The sequence below is a fragment of the Hypomesus transpacificus genome, chromosome 3 (assembly GCF_021917145.1).
Source record: "Hypomesus transpacificus isolate Combined female chromosome 3, fHypTra1, whole genome shotgun sequence".
Lineage (NCBI taxonomy): Eukaryota > Metazoa > Chordata > Actinopteri > Osmeriformes > Osmeridae > Hypomesus > Hypomesus transpacificus.
The window spans coordinates 14,561,591-14,581,841 of record NC_061062.1 but is presented as its reverse complement, the minus strand read 5'-3'; the positions used below and the strand labels follow the sequence as shown (position 1 = coordinate 14,581,841).

The 20,251-nt window shown below is 42.2% G+C and overlaps 2 protein-coding genes across 4 annotated transcripts; both read right to left on the bottom strand.

Annotated features, from left to right (window-relative positions):
* Positions 1-372: 372 nt before the first annotated feature.
* On the bottom strand, positions 373-4,805 carry traf3ip2a (TRAF3 interacting protein 2a). 3 transcript variants are annotated; one of them, XM_047015547.1, is made up of 11 exons: positions 4,748-4,805; positions 4,555-4,668; positions 4,202-4,359; positions 2,805-3,422; positions 2,323-2,470; positions 1,900-2,120; positions 1,641-1,729; positions 1,457-1,525; positions 1,210-1,314; positions 1,002-1,076; positions 373-790 (listed from the first exon to the last, which is right to left on the bottom strand). In XM_047015547.1, the coding sequence occupies exons 4-11, from the start codon at positions 3,388-3,390 to the stop codon at positions 620-622; spliced, it is 1,464 nt and encodes a 487-aa protein (XP_046871503.1). In that variant the 5' UTR covers positions 3,391-3,422; positions 4,202-4,359; positions 4,555-4,668; positions 4,748-4,805; the 3' UTR covers positions 373-619. The 3 variants fall into 3 exon arrangements, with proteins under 3 accessions (XP_046871503.1, XP_046871512.1, XP_046871520.1); XM_047015564.1 differs by lacking the exon at positions 373-790 and having other exon boundaries at positions 1,011-1,102; XM_047015556.1 differs by lacking the exons at positions 4,555-4,668; positions 4,748-4,805 and having other exon boundaries at positions 374-790; positions 4,202-4,507.
* Positions 4,806-5,643: 838 nt separating this feature from the next.
* fyna (FYN proto-oncogene, Src family tyrosine kinase a) lies at positions 5,644-18,324 on the bottom strand. Its single transcript, XM_047018378.1, is given in 13 exon segments — positions 5,644-7,339; positions 7,511-7,642; positions 8,339-8,492; positions 8,659-8,735; positions 9,122-9,301; positions 9,825-9,989; positions 10,277-10,538; positions 10,822-10,854; positions 10,856-10,925; positions 11,025-11,139; positions 12,123-12,379; positions 14,151-14,227; positions 18,182-18,324. Coding segments are annotated over 11 exon segments (1,644 nt in total). The 5' UTR covers positions 12,370-12,379; positions 14,151-14,227; positions 18,182-18,324; the 3' UTR covers positions 5,644-7,130.
* Between the last annotated feature and the right edge of the window lie 1,927 nt (positions 18,325-20,251).

The window sequence follows — 20,251 nt, the reverse complement described above, 5'->3', positions numbered from 1 at the left end:
ATTTTCATACTAATATGGACCCATGTTTTCTGATTTGGAGTCATCACAGAGCCAGTGCCACAGAGGTCACCATTTCTGACGGCCGTCAGAATGTGTGACCCAAAAAATAGAAATTACAATGTGTGTTCTCACACTAACTGCATCCCAAAGGTATTAACCTTCAGATACATAGACTACATTACACCGTAAATACTGCCTGTCTTGCCATGCTAGGAACAATGTGCCAGACCTCAGGGAATTCTGTCAACTCTTCTAGTCTCTAATAAAATGAAAAGACCATGAGCACTGTGTTGCCGAACAAAAAGGTCATGAACTGAAAAATCACAACACAGCTGTATTAAAAAGAACTAAAATCTTTTGAATCTTTATTTATTCAACAAAAATACAAAAAGGAGAGGAAATGCATTTCACAACGATAATCAAATAGCAGGTAAGTAAATGAAAGCATGATCCTGTGAATGTAACAGACACTCAGTCCCCTTTCTTACCACATGGGTGATTGATTCTAGCAGACATAATCAATCAAGCATGTCACAATACTCCCCAAGGCCATCTGTATGATTTACAGCCATTCAAACACACATACGCACGTATTCACAGTGGTTTGAGCTACAGATGTTTAGAGGGTGACATGGCTGCCAGAGACCACAGGCCTGATGATGAGGGTGAGTTCCATGGGGACCGGAGGGGCGACGTAGCGTTCCTCTCGTAGCAGGCGCAGAAGGAGGTCCTCTGTGTCCTGGGGCCAGCGGTACACATGTGTGTTCTGAAGCCAGCCTGGGACATGCTTCTGAAAGAGTGTATGTGTGTGTGTGTGTGTGAGAGATAGAGAGAGAGAGAGAGAGAGAGAGAGAGAGAGAGAGAGAGAGAGTACAACAAGTAAGACAGAGATAAAAGAGAGAAAGGCTTAACAGTAATGAAAGAAGGAAAGACAGACAGAAAAGTAACACTTGCTATTTGATCATTTATCAATTAGAAAGTCAGCTTTTGACTCTTCTTACCAGAGTTGCATTGAGGAAAAGGACAGGGACAAATCTGTAATTCAGGCTTCCTTGTTGAATAAACTCATTCTGCATCTATGTGACAAACCCAACAATGATACCTTGAGACAACAACAAAACACATTTCAACCGTTTGGTTTCTCAGCACCACTAAGTGTTCAGTATATTTTGATTGAATGAACACTAACACAAAAAAAGATTCTCTCACCATAGAGTAAATGTACTTGGTGTGTAGTCCATGTCTGTCCACACCTGAGCCCTCAGTATGGGCCTTGTACTTGGGACTGATGGCAATAATAATAATCACTGATTGCTGTAATAAAAAGCATAGATACAGATTTCTTACATGACCACTACACCTGACATATCTGTCAGGAGTAGGAAAAAGATACAAAACTACAGAATATTACAGAATATGACAGACCTAATCAATCAACTGCATCCTGTTAACTTACATCTTTTAGGTAGCTGTCCATCCACTTGTTGATGTCCATACGTCTGATGGGGTTATCAAATATGTCAATCTGTGAAAATCAGATAAATAATTTTGGATGGAACATTATGACAATAGAATAGAATGACACCTCTTCTGAATTGATTGTCAAAAGAAAACTCTTGACTGTGAGAAAAAAACCTCACCTCTGATCGGAAGCCTTGATTTGTTAGGTATTCTACAAAAGGAACCATTTCTGAAGATGCATCCTCAGAATAGGTCACAAAAATGTTTCCTGGGCAAAAAAATTGACTAGTAAATGTTCAAAACATGTCATAACAACACACAAGTATTTTAACAAAGAAGTCATTCAAGGTTGAGTGTCAATTAAATCAAACTTCATCTTATCTCCATGACAACAGGGGAAACCGTGATACAGGTATGCATTCTTATGTGGTGACTCACGACATTCGTCAGGCAGACTGATTGTCCTCCTCTTTTCCAAAGGATCAGACATGCCCCCTGCAGCCCCCCCTGAAGGGCTTGACTCCTCCTGTGCCGCCAGGTTCTTGACGCTGACCTGAAACACGCCCTCTACAGGGGGAGTGGAGTACTGTGGCATGTTGATTGAGTAACTGGATCTCAGAAGGCCATAACTCTCAGAGTTTCCCTGAAGCTGTGGAACCCTTAGAGGTAAAGCAAGCAACATATTGTGACCTTAAAGGAATAGGATGTGAGGATAAGATAAGAAGGATAAGAATGTGTAGACATTTGCATTCCATTTCTACATGACATTCTGAGCTGGAGAATATGCAAATATCTTGACAGGAGCATTCCTCCTGCCTCCTCCTCCTCCTTCCTGTCTCTCACCCCCACGGCTCAACTTACCAGGCTTGCGGGCCAGGCTGGCCTCTATTGTGTGGATAGGGAGTGGGCCAGGGACAGTGGTGGGGTGGATAGTTATAAACCTGCTCCTCAGCTTCCCTCCACCCACCCGCAGCAGGGGGATACAACCTAGCATCAATGGTATGGCAGCCTATAGGCAAACGTTATTTAAGCTGATAACATTTGTCATTCATATGTGTAATCCATTCAACATTTGTCTGTTTCTAGACGTCGTCCAGTAGGTTTTTTCCATCTAAATGTAATAAAGCAAACTTAATTATTCATAGAAGCTGTTTGACAAGCTGATTCACTGTATTTGCCACATACCGGGCTGACGTTCTCCAGAAACAGGGTTGGGGAGCCCCAATATACATTACGAAACACAAATGTGATATTTTAGATGCAAAACAAGAAAAGAAAAAAAGAAAAAACCTTTAACTGTTATATAATTCATATATTAGTCCACATATGTGGCAGGTCCTTACCGTAGGGGTCAGAGTGGTGGTATGGAGTAGAACAGTAGGGTTGCAGGTGATACTGATAGCCAACATCAGACCTGAGTGGTAAGGGAGGATCCAGATCCACCTCCATGTCTCCATGTTGTTGGCCCACAGACTCTGTGTCCTGCCTGGGCTGTCCTGAGGGCTCAGCCTGACCAAGAGCACCAACCACGCAGTTCCCCCATGACCTTCCTTGTTGTACCTGTCTGTTCTTGCCACCAGCTCCAGTAACATGATCTTCTGGGTGTTCTCTGTGAAGCTGAGGCATATTATCATGACTCATCACTCTCCTTTGTGCTTCAGTCTGTTTCAGTTGCTGTGGAGGGGGAGCAGACTGTCCTGGTATCGGGGGCTCTCTGTGAGCGCATGGACCCATGCATACTGTTTTGTTTGTGTGTATAGATGGATTGTGATGTTCCCAAGCCCTATAACAGCCTGCAACAGCATAAGCACAGGTCCGGGGCAATTGGTTTGCTTGCACAGCCGAGGTTATATTGTGTCCACCAACTTCTGCACATTTGTTTGAATTACAAAAAACGTTTAACTTTGAGTTGAAATAGTACTTCTCCATCTTGATGCCAATGTTTTGATGGGAACAGAAACCTGTAAAAGGGACCAGTAAATGCAGCAATGTAAAAATCCTGGCAAATTATTTTGGGACATGGTAACAAGGTTCTAATAATAAAACAATGATAGTGTGACAGGTATGTAACAGACGTGGCCACACTCTATCACAAGGTCTACGGACCGATGTTCACCACTTGCTGGGCTCGAACATGCTACCTCTGACTTGCCAAGCGCGACCACTACCAGCTACGCCAACAAAAAACCAGCTCTTCATTGACGAAGGTGGCCTGTTATATAGTTGAGGAGTGAGTTTCACGGATTCACACCCGTTACAATAGCAAGCAATATAGTTCTTCATATTCACAATTCTAAAAGTCTAGTGTAGTCACACCTAAACAGGATGTGGATGTTCTTGCCTGGATCACCAAGAAAAAGGTTTACCTATACTATCAAGGCAAGTTCATTTGTATAGCACATTTCAACAACAAGGCAATTCAAAGTGCTTCACATAAAACCATTAAAAGCATCAAAACATAATGCAAAAGAAAAACAAGATTTAAAAACAGTTAATAACATTCAATAAAACATTAAAAACAGTCAAAACAGTTGTTGAGTAAAATACCATACTATATCGTTAAGGATTCAAATACTGCAACACCTGTCAGTAGGAGTGAGCCTCCATTGTTCTGACTCAGTGTCCTTTAAAACATAAAGTTAGCATGCAAACTTCAGTTGTTCAGTTACGTTAAGTTAATTATGTTAAGTTAGTTATGTTAAGTCCGATAAACACCCAAACAGTCCTAAAACACTCTTACCTTTCGAGAAATTCCTCTCGGGTTAGAATAGGGTGTCATTATAAGCTGTGTTTGTATGCAAATACTTGAATCGTGTATCATCCAATGAGGCGAAGGAGATCCCAGTTGAACTCTACACTGCAAGTTTATGTAGTTTACGGTCCGCTGCCATCACCAGTCTCACGTGGGGAAAAAGAGGAAAAACAAGTTGCAGGCTTTTTTTGTGTTTTATATTAGTCGACAGAACACACAGCAAGTAAAGAATGCTTATTAAACTTAAATTGTACTTTCTATATAACTATATGCTCTAAAACATATGATACGTATGCTAGAGACAAGAGTATTTTCCTCGCTGTTGCCTCGGTTATTATTACTTATGAAATGTGGATCGAACATGCAGCACAACTTGCAGATGTAGAACCTCTTCAGACTAGACCACGGCCACTGCCACCCTGCTGTGAATGCTCAGCCACCTGTGCCATTTTATGCTGAATACATTCACAAAATCGATTAGTAAAAGTGTTTTATTACAACACCCTAGTTACAATAGTGTATCATGTATCCTACCTGTAGGATCGATCATTCCGAGCAGTGGCGCGGGCTGTGGAATGCCCTCCCTTTCTACGGTGTGCCACTTCTGTCGAAGCTTTTAAAAAGCAACTCAAGACTTTGCTATTCAAGCAGGCTTTTAGTTAGTTGAGGGGTTGTGGTTGTCTGTCATGTTTTTCTATTTCAAATGCTCCTGTATTCTTTATTTGTTGTGTTATATTGTATTTTGTTGTGAAGCACTTTGTGATTTTTATCTGCGAGAGGTGCCATACAAATATACTTAACTTACTTACTAGGGTAGTATTTTATTTAGCGCAAAACCTTTGTGTGCTGTAATCTGTAAACCAGTTGACAAATTCTAGAGACCTGTTAGGGTTATTAGAGGGTTATGGGACTTAAATCATAATTTTGAAATAATAATTCTAAATTGAATGTGGTTCATTAGTTTATTTGTTGCTAGTGTGATTTTTTGGATGTTATTTAAAGCTATTTATCTAGTGCTTTGCTAGTGTGTGTATACATACAGTAGCCTACTGTGTAAAAGTCCTAGGCACCCAAGATTTTCTTTTGTCTTCTGTATTTGCGGGCAATATAAACGTTACATGTTGAGAATTTATAATATTAATTATTGTAATTCTTCTTCTTAAAGCATTTGTAATTTTTTCTTCACTTTTTAACTTTTTTTGTTTTTGTGTCTAACTAGTATTGAGTAATATGACTGAAATTGTCAGGTGTCTGAATACCTTTTCTGTATCAGGCCTGACCAATATATTTTACTGCTCATATTACTAAATTGTGCAATGGTACATTGAAATTCAGTCATTCAGTCAATTCAGTCTCGGTGAAACGGTGTGCAAAGCTGGTACAAAGAAGAACCAAAACAAAAGAGCCAGTTGCCATGGAAGTTATGGTAGGTTGTTTATTTCAAAACCAGTTGTGTATAACTGAGACAAAGACAATAAATAACATAGGGACCAAATCATATCCCAAATATCTAATGGGCGGTGTTAAATAAATTATGCAAAAACTATGGATTCTCTGACCAGTTCCTTCCCACAAAACAATAATAATAAACCTGTAAATACTCAAAAAGAGATGGCGTCAAATTCTGGGTTGTCTTGTCAGTCAGAGCACGATCCATTACAACAAGTGTTACTTGGGACTGTGTTAAGAACCTATGGCTAGGCATCTGAGGTTAAAGACAGTATCAGTGACATTAACTTAACTTGTTTGGTCTCACATACACAACATGTTATTTCCAAATACACATGATTGAGAAACAAATATTTATCCTTCATTCCAGTCATTAAAATGGCAGTTTATGTTGGTTTGGCCTTATAAGCAAAGGACATACTGTATGTTCAAAGCATAATTCTTACACAGCCTGCTGCCATTACAATATGCAACAAACATACACCATTTAAAATATTATTGTTATAAGCAATTGGCCTAACAATCTGTCACTGTGTGTAAAGGGCTGCAATCCCTCCTCACAACAGCAAGATGCTATTATGAACTAAGGTTACTCTAAGCTGGTTCAAAATCATTGGCTGAAGCACAAATACAGATGGAGGCACTGACAGTGCAGGTGCCATACAAGTCTGGTGAGGAAAGAGGTTCATGATGCAATATAGGCATTTTGTGTTCAGAAAGCATGAAGGCATTCCCTTACATTTTAGGAGTATTACTAAACATAAAAAGGCAAGAACGGGTGCTATAATACATCTAGTTCCTTGAGAAGACAATAAGAGTTATCATTATCAACCTTGTAAAAAAGGTTGGTTGACTCCCAGAGAGAGGTTTCCGGGATATTCCAATGCACAATTTCAAACGAGAATCATTCCTACACTTAAAATCACAATTTTCGTTTTCAACTGTGACTAGCACACTTCGCTACAAACCATAATTCTCACTAATCGTGGTCTGGATTGAAAAAAAATCCCCACATTTCCAAAATATCAAAAGAAATAAAAGTAAACAGAACAAAAAAAATAACAGGGATAAGTAAACAAGCATTTTATATTTACACTAAATACAAGTACACAACATGTCTCATCCCTTCCACCACACCCATTCAAACCTAGTATCATCCAGGCTTCCTCAAACAGCACTTTTTGATGGGTCTTAGTCTGGTCAGTACTGAATGCATATCCTTCTCAATGGAAGATGGTGCGGGTCAGGTTAGAAAGCGAGAAAGAATCTCAGAGGGAACTGGAAGTTGGAAAGTGATACTAAGTTGTCTTTGCATCGCAGCGGTGGCTAGGGTCCCTGTACCAGACATAGGTTGTCAGTCTGTCAAGTCATTCATCTCACTGCAAACAGATTGAGTGGTGATGGTGGAGGTGGTGGTGGTGATGGCGCCCTCTGCTGGTTGAGACAGGGGCAGGTAGGGATGGGTCACTCAGAGGTTGTCCCCGGGCTGGTACTGTGGCTCGGTGGCTGTGAAGTAGTCCTCCAGGAAGGCCTGCAGGTACTCGAACGTGGGCCTCTCCTCTGGGTCCTTCTTCCAGCACTGCACCATGAGCTCATGCAGGGAGATGGGGCAGTCCTGGGGGCAGGGCATCCTGTAGCCTCGCTCCACCTGCTCCAGCACCTCACGGTTGTTCATACCTAGATTGATACAGCACATCATTAGGGTTGGTTGGATACAGAAAGACAAGCTGGCAACATTGTTCGGTTGATTACAATGTGATATTGAAGTATCTTTACAGTCTTGAAACGCGATGCACACACACACACCCTTACACACAAATGTGCACAGTCGTGCACACACACACACACCTGGATAGGGCACTCTGCCCTTGGTGACCAGCTCTGTGAGCAGGATGCCGAACGACCACACGTCTGACTTGATTGTGAACTTCCCATAGAGAGCAGCCTCCGGTGCTGTCCATTTAATGGGAAACTTAGCACCTGGAAACAATCAGTAATCAGAAAACCATCCTGTAAGAGTCCACTAGAAAGGGCAGCAGTATAGTACTTGTGTCTACTGGGTGTTTTGAATGAAAGTGAGCAATAAGTAGGCCAATGTACTGTTTGGTTTTCCTCATCCACCACCATTTCAACAGTCTACACAATACATATAACACTCGAATTTATGATTAAAATTCTTATTACTCCCATTCAGTTTTTGTAATATTCTTTTCCCAGTATTTTCTTCCTGTGCCTAATCCTAACAACATGAAACAAACAGGAGTTTTATCATGTTCAAAGGGAGACAGTTGATGTGGAGGTTTGCCTGGTATGCTCTTAGTCAGCTACCTCAGGGAATATAGTTCATTTGGGTCAGGGTGTGCCTTCAATGTGACTGACAGATATAAAGAGACCTGCCCTCTTGTCTTCCTCCATATCCTGTAATGTATTGTCTGGTTCTTCACTGAGCATGAAAGATTCCATGGCCGACCGTTACAATCATGCAATGGAACCGGATTCATTTAATATTAACATGATCTTGCTTAGGTGAGAGTGACTCAAATGTCTCCTACACACAGCATCCCCACTGTTGCTTCCAAAATCGTTGCTCAGGTAAGCTCATTGTCGCCGTCATTGTTGTAATCATCATAATCATCATCATTCATTAATCCAGACCACTGTAGAAGGGATTTATACCTTGTCGTGCTGTGTACTCATTGTCCTCTATGAGTCTGGCCAGACCAAAGTCAGCGATCTTACACACCAAGCTGTCTCCAACCAGGATGTTAGCAGAGCGCAGGTCTCTGTGGATGTAGTTCATCCTCTCAATATACGCCATGCCCGCTGCCACCTGGGAAATTATGTTAGATCGATCACTTCAGTCAAGTCCATGTGATGTTTTTTTCAAGATGGCTGAGGTAGTAATCGTAATGAGATCTAGGAGAAGATCTTTGCTAGCAATTGAGCGTGAAGTGCTATGTATCAAACCAGTCTGTTTCTGGGAGGAGCTGAGATACCTGAGCAGCCATGTCTACCAGGTTGGGAAGTTTCAGTCCTCGTCCTTCTCCGTCCTTCAGGAAGTCAAGCAAACTCCCTGGTGTCCACAGAGAGAGAGAGGGAGAGATAGAGAGAGTAGAGAGAGTAATGAGTAGACTCATAGTCACAGATGGTTACCTGCCCGGCGAACGCCAAACTCTTGATTTGAGTCTAAATTGAAAGCAACCGTTGCTCAAGCTAGGAATTGATCGGAGCGCTTTGAGAGCGGTCGCTGTGGGAACTGAAAAAAGCAATGCAAAACCAAACAACGTCTGTCAGGCCTAAATCGTGACAACATGGGCGTGAGTGTTTCCATGACTCGTTATGACATGCCAAACGTGACACTGACACACACACCACAAAGAGTGAGAGATGAGGGAAAGAGAGAAACGGAGCGAGCGATCGATCGCGCTCGAGGGTCAGTATCCGTATCTCTGTCCCCACCTTTGTTCATGTACTCTGTGACGATGTAGATGGGCTCCTCCGACACCACGGCGTACAGCTGCACCAGCTTGTCGTGACGCAGCTTCTTCATGATCTGGGCCTCCTCCAGGAAGGACTCGGGAGACATGGTGCCCGGCTTCAGGGTCTTCACCGCCACCTTGGTGGTGCCGTTCCACGTGCCTGCCAGGAGGGGGGAGAGTGTGTGTGTGAAGGGGCACGCGCAGGCTTTATTTTAAATCAGTAGTGACATGAAAAACTTTCCCTTTAACACAATTGGAAACGCTACCAGACTGATCGTAGAATAGAACGACTTTAAAAACACTCTAGGACACACAGTCAGTGCCTTATTTCACGTTTAATCTCAACAACGCTTGGAATTGAATTTAATCAAAAACTCCTAATCTAATGTTCCACCTTCCAATCAAATAAATACACATTACATCCGGAATCCAATTATACTCATGATCAAGATACCCGTTGCTTACAACAGAGTAGAACAAGAAAGTGAATCAGATACAGACCTGTACACTAGTATACATACATGTTGTCCTGTTTACATTCAATTTTTTTCGATTCATATTCTCCGTGTTGTTCATAGTCCTGGCAGTCTGCTTTAGGTCACTACTAGCCTTTATCAATCAGGACAAAAATACAGATGGTCGGCTTCACCCTATGGTGGCCTACCATGGCCAGTAATACATACCCATCCAGACCTCTCCAAACTGCCCGTTGCCCAGACGTTTGATGAGCTGCAGCGACTCCCGCGGGATCTCCCACACGTCTTTGGTTTTGACGGACAAGTCGGCCAGGCGGGGCATGCCCTTGTGGCAGGGCACGATCAGGCGGCAGCACAGCCCCGCTGCTCTGGCTAGAACACATTCACTTTATTGACAATTCCGGAGCGCAGACAACAAGTACACATCTGAAATTCTTTTTCTATCGTTTTGTCCTTGTGGCCAACTTACTGGTGCTACTGTAGCCTTAGGACATCAACATACTGTTCATATTCCTGACTTAGTTAGAGCCAGTCAGTTCTCTTGGGCAGCAGAAAACCCATATTACTGGTGCTTTCAACTCCACAATTCATTGGGTGTGCTGGACCGTCTGGTTATGTCTGGTGGTGTAACTGTTCTACAGGTCCACAGTGAGTCTCACCAGAATAGTGAAGCACCAGTTGCTGCAGAGTGTCAAACTGGGCCCTGGTGGTGATGTAATAGCCGCCACTGTCCAGCTTGCGGATCTTGTAGTGTTTCACATGGTCTCCTTTGATGTCATCCCAGTCCTGGATGGACAGTGAGAAGGCCCCTGACCCAGACACATGGTCCCACAGTTACATCAGAGCGTGTGTGTGGGGTGTGTGTGTGTGTGGGGGCTGAAGGGGAAGTAGTGTTGTTTTCACATGTGTTTTGTTCCAGTACTTTAGTGGTTTCTATTAATCTTCTGAAATCATGGTTGTACGGACCGTTGTGGGGTTGATAAGATAGGATAGGCTTATTAGAACGTGTGGATTCGTCTCTGAGTTTTGAAAAAACAGGATTCCTTTTTCTTTCTCTATCAGTCTCTCTTCAACCCTCTAACCCTGTTCCCTTTTCCTTCTGGCAGTGAGGGGGATTGGTGGGAGGCTCGTTCTCCTCACTACGGGTGGACTGGTTACATTCCCAGTAATTACGTGGCTCCAGTGGACTCCATATATTAAAAACTCACTCCTCGGCCTGGATGGAGTCCACTGGAGCCCACGTAATTACTGGGAATGTAACCAGTCCCACCCGTAGTGAGAGAACGAGCCTCCCACCAATCCCCCTCACTGCCAGAAAGGAAAAGGGAACAGGGTTAGAGGGTTGAAGAGAGACTGATAGAGAAAGAAAAAGGAATCCTGTTTTTTCAAAACTCAGAGACGATCCACACGTTCTAATAAGCCTATCCCTATCTTATCAACCCCACAACGGTTCCTTTCCTGAAGCTGAGGTCATCCTCTGTCCTTGCCTCATAGTCGTACAGAGCCACAAACAGAGTGACTCCTGCAGGACACAGACAGATGGATGACACGCATAGAAAACAGACAGTCAGACTTTCATAAGCTTGAGTTACTGAGTAGAGTTTCCTGTGGGATCGGTATATTCCCATAGCATATCACCTACATAACATATCATCTCATAGCTGATGAAAGTCCTGAGAGTAATTGCTGCTTTTGAGTGCTGTCCCCAAGAGTAATTTGAGTCTGATCACAAAACAGCTTTTAAAAAGTAAACTAGCTTCCTGTTCAGTCAACCATGAACAGTTTATGGTTATGGTAAGTCTCACATGTGATTTGATATTTCCCCGTGTCTCAATATATCCCTCAATAGATCTGGAACTGGAAGAGTGATTGAATTTCCTGATTTGCTAAGAAGAATCCCCATGCAGTCATGCTAGTTCCACTGCTCCACTGACCCTTCAACCGCACCTGACGATGTCACATCTTATGTCTCCCCTACTAGTTAGCTAAAGTCAGATGCGATTTGTAACCTCTCTAACCTTTGGAAAAGTCTACTTGCAACATTTACTTCAGAAGGATAAATACCCTTGTGAACGATAAATAGTAATGTTAGAATGTCAAAATGCTGATTTGCTAAGACTTCCCTGGAGAAGATTTGTTTTCACACAAACAATCTCAAGAGTTGGAAGTGCTGATTCTGCAGCGCATAGATTTGTGTCAGATTTCACCTCAAGTAGTTTTCATCAAAGCAATGGGGAGTTGATCATTTATGCACATATCAGATTTTCCAATCTACAAAGTCTGTGAGAGAGACTGCAAACCTGTTACTCTACCCTTCATCAGATTTACACAATTCAGCACAATATTGGAAGTTAAGGCTTCCAAAATGTGTCTTTTGATGAGAGCCTGAAAGCCTTTGGCCATTGCCTTTCCCACAAACTCCCAGCCAATGGACACTCATCCTAGTTAATATAGCATACATTTACAACAACAACAGGAAATCCCAACCACACTCCAACCTCTCACCTGTCCCTCCACGGGATCGAAGTGTCCCGGACTGTGAAGATGTGTGCACCCCTCCGAAGACAGTCACCCCCTGTGTGCTTGCGGCGTGGAAGTTGTTGTAGTTGGGGATGGTGGTGACCCCAAAGCTGGGGTAGTGCTGAGGCGTGGGGTCGGCTCCATAGCGGTACCCCGAGCTCTGGGTGAGACTGGTCTCTCTGTCGTCTGTGAGTTTGGCTGCTTCTTTATCCTTACATTGGACACAGCCCATTCTCTACTGTCTGCAGGGGAGGAGAGGAGAGGAAAGAGGACACGAAAGCAAACGAAGGGGAAGGAAAGTGGAGGAGAGACAAGGAAATGAGAAAGGAGCCAAAAGGAAAACAGTCTCAAGGCATTCCACGATTCAAAATTCCATTATGGTGAATTTTCCTTGGGGAGACACCAGGGCCAACCAGAAAATTGTACCAGTTAGAATGAAATGAAAAACATCATGTCAAATCCCATTACTGATTATACAGAAGACTCTGATATGAATTGGTAATGTGTACAGTATTACACCCTAGCATGACAAGTCAAGCAGCTGTGCTGGACTAATTTGATTACGTTAACTACAGCAGGACTACATTTGTGTATGAAGAATGTTATGGGTATTCTTTAAAGTATGTCATCCAGGTTTAACAATCTTAATAATCTTGTCAGGCAATATAACAGTCTGAGAAAAAAATGTATGCTCAGTAGTTGCGTTTATGAGATGGCAGAAATACTTTATTGTTGTCTGTTTCATGAGGTCCAGGCCCTACTATAAATAAACCATTTGAAGCTTGTATAGTTATCTCTCTCACACACACACAGAATCAGAAAACAAAAACAGTCAAACAGCCCAGCTCCCAGCCTTAAGGCGGTAGAGCTCCATTGAAACAACCGATTTGGCTTCTCTAAAGCTAAGCTTCAAAAAACGTTGCGGTCTTGAAGGGACTAATAAGACTAATGCATGTTCCAGATATCTAGCTCTCCCCTAAACTCCAAGACCCTGAGCAACTGGATAACCTGCCTAGCCGGTTGGGCAACGTGAAGAGTCATCATCCTCCATCACCACCAGGTGACTTCAGCGACAACGTTCATTCAAACTTGTTTACCTCCTCTACTGTGGCCGGGGAGAACTACACTGGCTAGCTTTCCACTACTGAGGGCATACTTTGACACCCCCGGGTTGAAGCCTAGTAGAAGACAATACACAGACCCCAGACCCAGTGTTCTCAACCCACAGCCCCGGTGGGGTAGGAATGGGTCACCGGTGCTGACACCATTGTGTCAGAGTGGCTCAGCATAACTAGTCACAGGCTCGTCTTGTGAGAAATGGCAAGACTGGTAAAGCAGATTGAAAATAGAAGGTCAAGGTCTTTGCCCCTGGACAGTGATGACAACAATACATCCTTATCAAAGTAATGGAACGGTGCCAGCAGCAAGCTGTCTCTTTTCTAGGTATTTCATCAGCTAAAAAAAACCTGGCTTTATTGCATCTAGCCAAAACAACCCCAGCACCTGAACAACATAGACGCCACTGGTAATAATGCGAGTGAATGACACATTCCTATACTGTCAATGTATTCGCAAACCTGAATCCCAATTACTACTACTGATTCCAGACGGGATGGATAAGCCTCACTTTCTCGGTGGTGTTGATTTCTAAACAAGTTCTAGTCCCAGATGCTGCTGTAACAGCGAAAGCAGAACAGTCAGGAGAGAGACTGTGATCCTCCAGGACTGCACAGCCTAGCCAGGCTTTACAAGCTGTGGACAGGAAAGCCTGCAGAGAAAACGCTAACAGATGTGTTGTTTATAACATACCGCTGCTAAAACAGGCTACAGCAGAACTGCTAACTTACGTATTATTTGAAAAGCGGAATATTTGCATCATTCCTAAAATGTATGCATGTTTTCCTTCAAGGTACAGCTTCTAAAACTGCAGTCTGAACATTTCTTATGTCAAAACACCCACCACTACTGGGAAGACAAGCACAGACACATTTACTACGGTGCTTTGGCACTTACCTATGGGACGCTGTTGTGTCACTGTGTCCAGTTCTCTATTGGGTCCACATTGCTTAGCACAGAGCACAACGGAGCCACTGCAGATACAAGGCAGATTTATTTGATTCATTACAGTTTGAAATGAAAAGAGAGAAGGATATGACAATGACCATTCCTGTATAATCCTCTACTCAACCATAATCCTTTATGACATTAAAATCTGGTAATCTGTAAATGATAGGATAATCTTTCTCTATGTACATTTTCATATCCATCAGCATACCGTATATGTACAGTATGTGCTCCTTCTTAGGAGGCATCTTTAGGTATTATACCATTTCACACTGCAACTGTTTTAATGGGGAATGATGAGTAAATGAGGATTGTGATGTCATCATTTTCCCCATAGGGATACAAAAAAAACATTTTTTGTTGACGAGGAGAGCTTTGAAATAAGCATGGCAGGAAACTAGGGCATTCGTCATTGTCTACATGTAATTATTTGTCGACCTACTGTGTTGATAATGTGCTTTGGCTTAATAAACATTTGCATATGAATGAATGAACCATGCCTGCATCCATTTGGGTGTAATGGGTAAAGTTACAGGAAAAGACACGGAAATCAGACGTTTTGGAAAAGCAAGATGATGGACTACACTGTGAAGTGTTCTACATATTTAGATATAACTTTGCAGCTAAATGCTCAAGATAGGTGGACTGCTGTAGGTTGTTAACATTTTCAAATGGCTTCATAGGCTACAATATTTCAACTTGAGCTGTGAGCTGTGACTGAATCTACCAATCACTGTATGTGGAGTTATCTGAGCCCAGTCACACAAAACCTAGCTCTTCAGCTACACGTGCCCCACTCAAATTCAGAGATATGGAAAGGCTCTGATTCAGACCGAACACATACTCCGACTAAACCACACATGCACAATCTCCAGGTCCAGTTCTCGGGGCACTTCCTAGCACTGTGCCATGACAGACGCACAGGCCTGCTCGCCAGTGGAACCTCAGGCACAAAATTCCTCCCAAAAGATGGTGGCATCAGAGCCGAGGGGGTTTTCACCCTCAGTGGTGCAGGGTATCGCATGACCACCTTGGCATAACAAAGAGGCGAGTCAGGCTATTTTCAGACCCAAACAAGCAGCTTGCCTCTGTGAGGAGGACCAAACTGCCATAATGAAGAGCCTCCGATGAGGACACCACTGTAAAATGTTTCACTGTTAAAAGTATAAGGCACAAGGACAAGAGGAGAGGAGGGGCACGGGGGTGTTCTCTTTGTAGGGGTTTGTTGGGACTTTGTAACTAGGAATAATAAGCACTTCACACTCAAGCAGACACACATCCATAGCCACACACACTGGGTGAGCATAGAGATGCCTGAATCTGCAGAGGTTTACTATTGATGATCAATAGTTGGTGCCAGACTAATGGACGTGAAGCTTTTACTTTGATTTAAAAGTCTGCACAGCGCTGGATTAGACTTTGTCAACAGTCCTGGTAGAATGTTTCCCATACTGTAAATGGTTTTTGAGCATGTTGAGCTCCTGTCCTCGCTCCTATCCTGATCCTTGAGCACTTGATCAGGTTTGCTGTTTAATCGGCACACCGGAATGGGTACCGGGGTAAATTAATTTCATGAAGTGGGCGGCTTTATTTTTGCAATCTGAATGACCTGTGCTTTAATCGCCTAACAAATCACAGAAGACCTTCACAAGCAGGGTTCACTAAACCAGACCTACTGCCCACATGGCTGGAAGATCAATGTTGGACATAGGATAGAAAGCGTCGGTAGGGGTCACATGCATCAGCAAACAGAGTCTATAGCAATAGGTACCCATATTGTTGTCTTGCCAATTCATAACTAACCCTTTTCTTTGTGTTTACAATATGATGACCCAGCTAATGATGGAAGTGTTGAACTCCAAAGAACAGGACATGTCATGGCCTTGATTAATTCCATGTCCTTGATCAGATCAAAACACAAAATGTGTTTCCTTTGTGGACAACGCCGGCCCTCTTCTTGATTTTTGAACCCTGTGGAAACTAAATCTGCACAGGCTTATTTAATCACAAATCATTATGTGATTTAATAAACTACAAGCCTGTCACTCTGTCAAGTATGGGGTGATTCTGTTCTCCAGCCTAATAAAACAAACCAGGGACACCCCTCCCACTCCCATCTCTCTGAAGTGCTCTCAATATAGTATGACTTTACTTACATAATACAACCCACCACCCATTTAACTGTGAAATGGCTCCAAAAAAAGGTTTTTCAGTTGTGTACCATTTACTAGCTTCTGGAAGCTACCAGTGAGCTTACAAAGTTTGCTTTAGCGCAGGCTTATATATTCTCCCTTTACATGGACCCCATTCTCTGGATAGCTACAATATTTGCTTGTCTTCGAAAACTGAGTTCATTCAGTGTATCAACAGAAACACAATGGCCATGTTTCATTGGCCCACAAGATTATCTACACAATGCAATGCAGTGTTAGCCTTTCAAAGCATTCTTCATGTACTGAATGAAAAAAAGGTTGTCAGAAAGCCCACAGCTGACCCACAGCTCACATTTAAAGAGTGGCTATTATAAGCTGTGTTTTAGCATCACACTGCACTGGCCTGAGAATATCCCATTAGTAAACCAAAATCCCTAAACCCTTACATTTGTGAGAGCTGTGATGGTGTAAGATAGCGTTATTGGAAAAAGAAAAACTATATTTCTGTTTCTATTCAGACATCCACACTAGCAGGTCATGTCCTGCCTGATTTGTGGATGTTGAATCTGCTTTGGAATACAAAGTTCTTTCCAGGTCTCCTGCCAGTGGGTTGGGGCAATATGGTCAGGAGTCAGAACCCACTGGAAATTATGATGTTCAAAACATAGTGGTAGGACATGCATTATGTGAGATTGGAAGGCTCTTTTGTACTGTAAAGGAATGTTTTTTTTTGATGGGTATAAACTACAGAAGTATAGGGTGGATCAATGTTTTGTTAGCAACTTTTTACATGTGAATTATGTAATAGATTGTGATGTATGAAATGTTCTAACTTGGCATTTCATGCATTTAAAAAGTCTTGCTGCTTCTATTGACAACAAAATATGATCAGTATGCAGTGGGTCTGCAGAAATGGATAAAAACACAAAACGAATAGAACCTTTTATGAATGGCATACTGTTGTGCATTCTATCACGTCTATCCCTGGTGGTTTAAATAGCCTGGGGAATCCTCGCGAGACATTGTGATGCATTCATTACATTTGTCTAAGCGATGACAAATCTGTGAGCGATATCACGCAAGCCAAATGTGATTTACATAGGCACATGAATCCACCGGCCAATCGGCAACTCCCTACTCTAATTCTGAGTGATATAACACAGGTGAACTCCATATGAAACTCCTTGCAATGTAATTGTAATCAATCGCTGACTCCCGTGTATAAGGCAATACGTTGAAAGCATTCCTGAGTCTTGTTCAGAAAACTAAGCTATAGCCTTTAGGTAATTGTGAACGTGTGGTGAAATGGCAACAAGGTTGCACCAAGACGTTCTATGTATTCGTTTTAGTAATTTCAAACTATTTGGCTACATGTACAGATGGTGATAACCTGGATTCCGTTTTTTGTAGATAATTGATTGCGTCTCAGTGCAGTCAACATAAATTGTATTTGGAAGAAACCCCTTATAAACCGTGAAGGCCGCCGGAGCAGTTCAGATTTGTGTATTGTAGCCTTGGCTACTCTGCAGCGCATCCTTTCCCAGTGCAACCATAGAACTGCAATCGACCAACCCTCCGGACTAACAGTATTGCAAAACACCCCTAGAATAACAGGGTTCCTTCATTCTGTTATACCTATCGAAATCACTAGTTTCTTCCGAATCAGATAATATAGTTAACACACATGGCGTGATGTTTTCTGCAATGTTAAATCTCGTCAACAGTTTTTTTTATCACCTTTCGCCAGTGTAGCCCATTCAGAGAGCAGTTACAGCGAGGCGAAGGAGGCGGGTGCACCATCAAATTCAAGACAAAAAACATGCTTACCGTGGACAAAGCGGCCTAATCCATTAGGTTTTCTAGCATTAGGTCTACAGCAACACATGCATCGAAATGACTACATATGTGGGGAGGCTTTTGCAATGCGAAAACAACAGAATCCTGCCCGTCCCTGCGCCTCTCCAGTCTGTGCGAACAGACGATGGCGTAAAATATGATGCGAATTCGCATGGACCAAAGCTGTAATTGACAGCCTCTACAGCCAATCGGCGGCTACAATATGTTGTCGAACCCATTTTTGTCTTGCCCACGGATTTGTGAAGTGACTAAAAAACAGACGCGACATCACTGGCCTAGGCATTTAAAGGACTATGATATAGTGACCTAAATGCCTGTTATTTAAGGACTAATGTACACATTATGGATTACAGCTCATTCCTAGAATGCAATATTATTATTTACAATAAAATACCCTCTTACTATTATTCCTACAATTTTAGCAAATTGCTTTACACAACATAGAGTCCGTTGACATAGGTTTCTGACAAAAGTATCACAAATTAAAAAACAAACGAATAATTTGTTTTTACACCATACCAAAGTAAGGCACGGGTAAAACCCATTATCTTTGTAAATGTCATCCTTAAGATAACCAGGACCCCAGAGGGACTTCAGGAGTGGGGTGGGGATCTAAAGAAAGCATTATTTGATTTGGTGAAGTGTCAAAAGTAACGCTGAAAAAGTTTGATATCAATCACATTTTGGATGTACACAATGTTAGTTGACTGCTTAGATGCTAATAATGAAATGCCAAACTAATGCAAACGGATTCTTCCTCCGAGCTGAACTGTTCTCACTGTCCAATGGGAGGCAGTAGTGGGCAACAACTGCAAGGACACATGCACACCCACATTTCAGATTTTACAGGTGTTTTGAATGGCTGCCTCTAAATGAACATGTTGTTTGAACATCACAGATTCTTAAGACTGTCAGTTTCATATATCCTAATTCCTTCTTGATAACCATTTTAAGTAATGCATTGCTACAGATCTATGGTAGGATATATCCGAAGCTTCCGACAATATCATGACAGGATAAAACATAGAAATAACCAGAAGAAATGGGTATATGGTTGGAGACTAACCTGACTTATTTAAAACCTACTCTATTCAGTAATGATTGCATTGCATCAAGGAGCCATTTTGCAGAGGTTACCATGGAAATACAGGTCATGCATTGATTGGTGTTGAAGCTGAGAGAGAGAGAAGACTTGTGGTAGATCAGCATGCTAGAACTCTCAGTAAACACTAATGTAAAAACGTTAGTTAATAATGTACACTTAGGTCACTAGGATGCTCCCAAGAAGCAACAAGCCTAATATCAGAGTTATAGTAAATGGGATGGAGTGTGTGTGTGTGTGTGTCTGTGTGTCTCTGTGTGTGTGTGTGACAACAAATGTTTCTGTGCCATGTAAATGCATGACCAATATTAACTTTTAGAAAAAACTATGTTGTTTGGCAAAGCACAAATGCTGATGATGTCAAACTCAATAACAAATAGGCATATACGTTTTTTTATTTGTTATTAATATCACTGGCTTCAACAACTTTTTTTATGGGTGCACTTGTATTTCCGTTAGCAGTTACTTTCTAGCTGACAGAAAGATAAATGATCAAAATCTTACCCTGTGTCTAGTAGCAATGAGCACAATCTTGAATGAGTTAAACCCGACAGTCGCAACAACGACGTTCAAACTCTTTAAAATTGTTGTTGCCTTACACAGAACGAGAAATGAATGTATTCTGACAAACCTCCTAATTAGTTGACCAACAACAAATCTATTGATAGGATTTAGTCATTTCTGAGATTGCTTAGTAGCTGCCTGGAGCAAATATACAATTTTGTGTGAAGAAAATGGTTTAAGAAAACAGATTGGCTGTTTACTGTGTGACACTGATTAATGTGTGAATAAAAACAAGTTGTATTTTTCCTCCATTGTCTAATTTAACATCGCCCTCCATGAACCTCCCCACCCTCTACTTTTTAAAGACTTCTCATTGGTCGAACCAGGATTGCTGTGTCGTCATACCCTGGAATGCCCATTCATCAGTGGACTTG

What these genes read in the sequence shown, in the direction of transcription:
- traf3ip2a (XM_047015547.1), bottom strand. Translation starts at nt 3,390, where the DNA reads ATGGAGAAGTACTATTTCAACTCAAAGTTAAACGTTTTTTGTAATTCA. An exon ending in CCACCACTCTGACCCCTACG is followed by an intron (nt 2,471 to 2,804) that starts GTAAGGACCTGC and finishes GTTTGCCTATAG; the next exon opens with GCTGCCATACCATTGATGCT. An exon ending in CCAAGTACATTTACTCTATG is followed by an intron (nt 1,077 to 1,209) that starts GTGAGAGAATCT and finishes TTTGTCACATAG; the next exon opens with ATGCAGAATGAGTTTATTCA.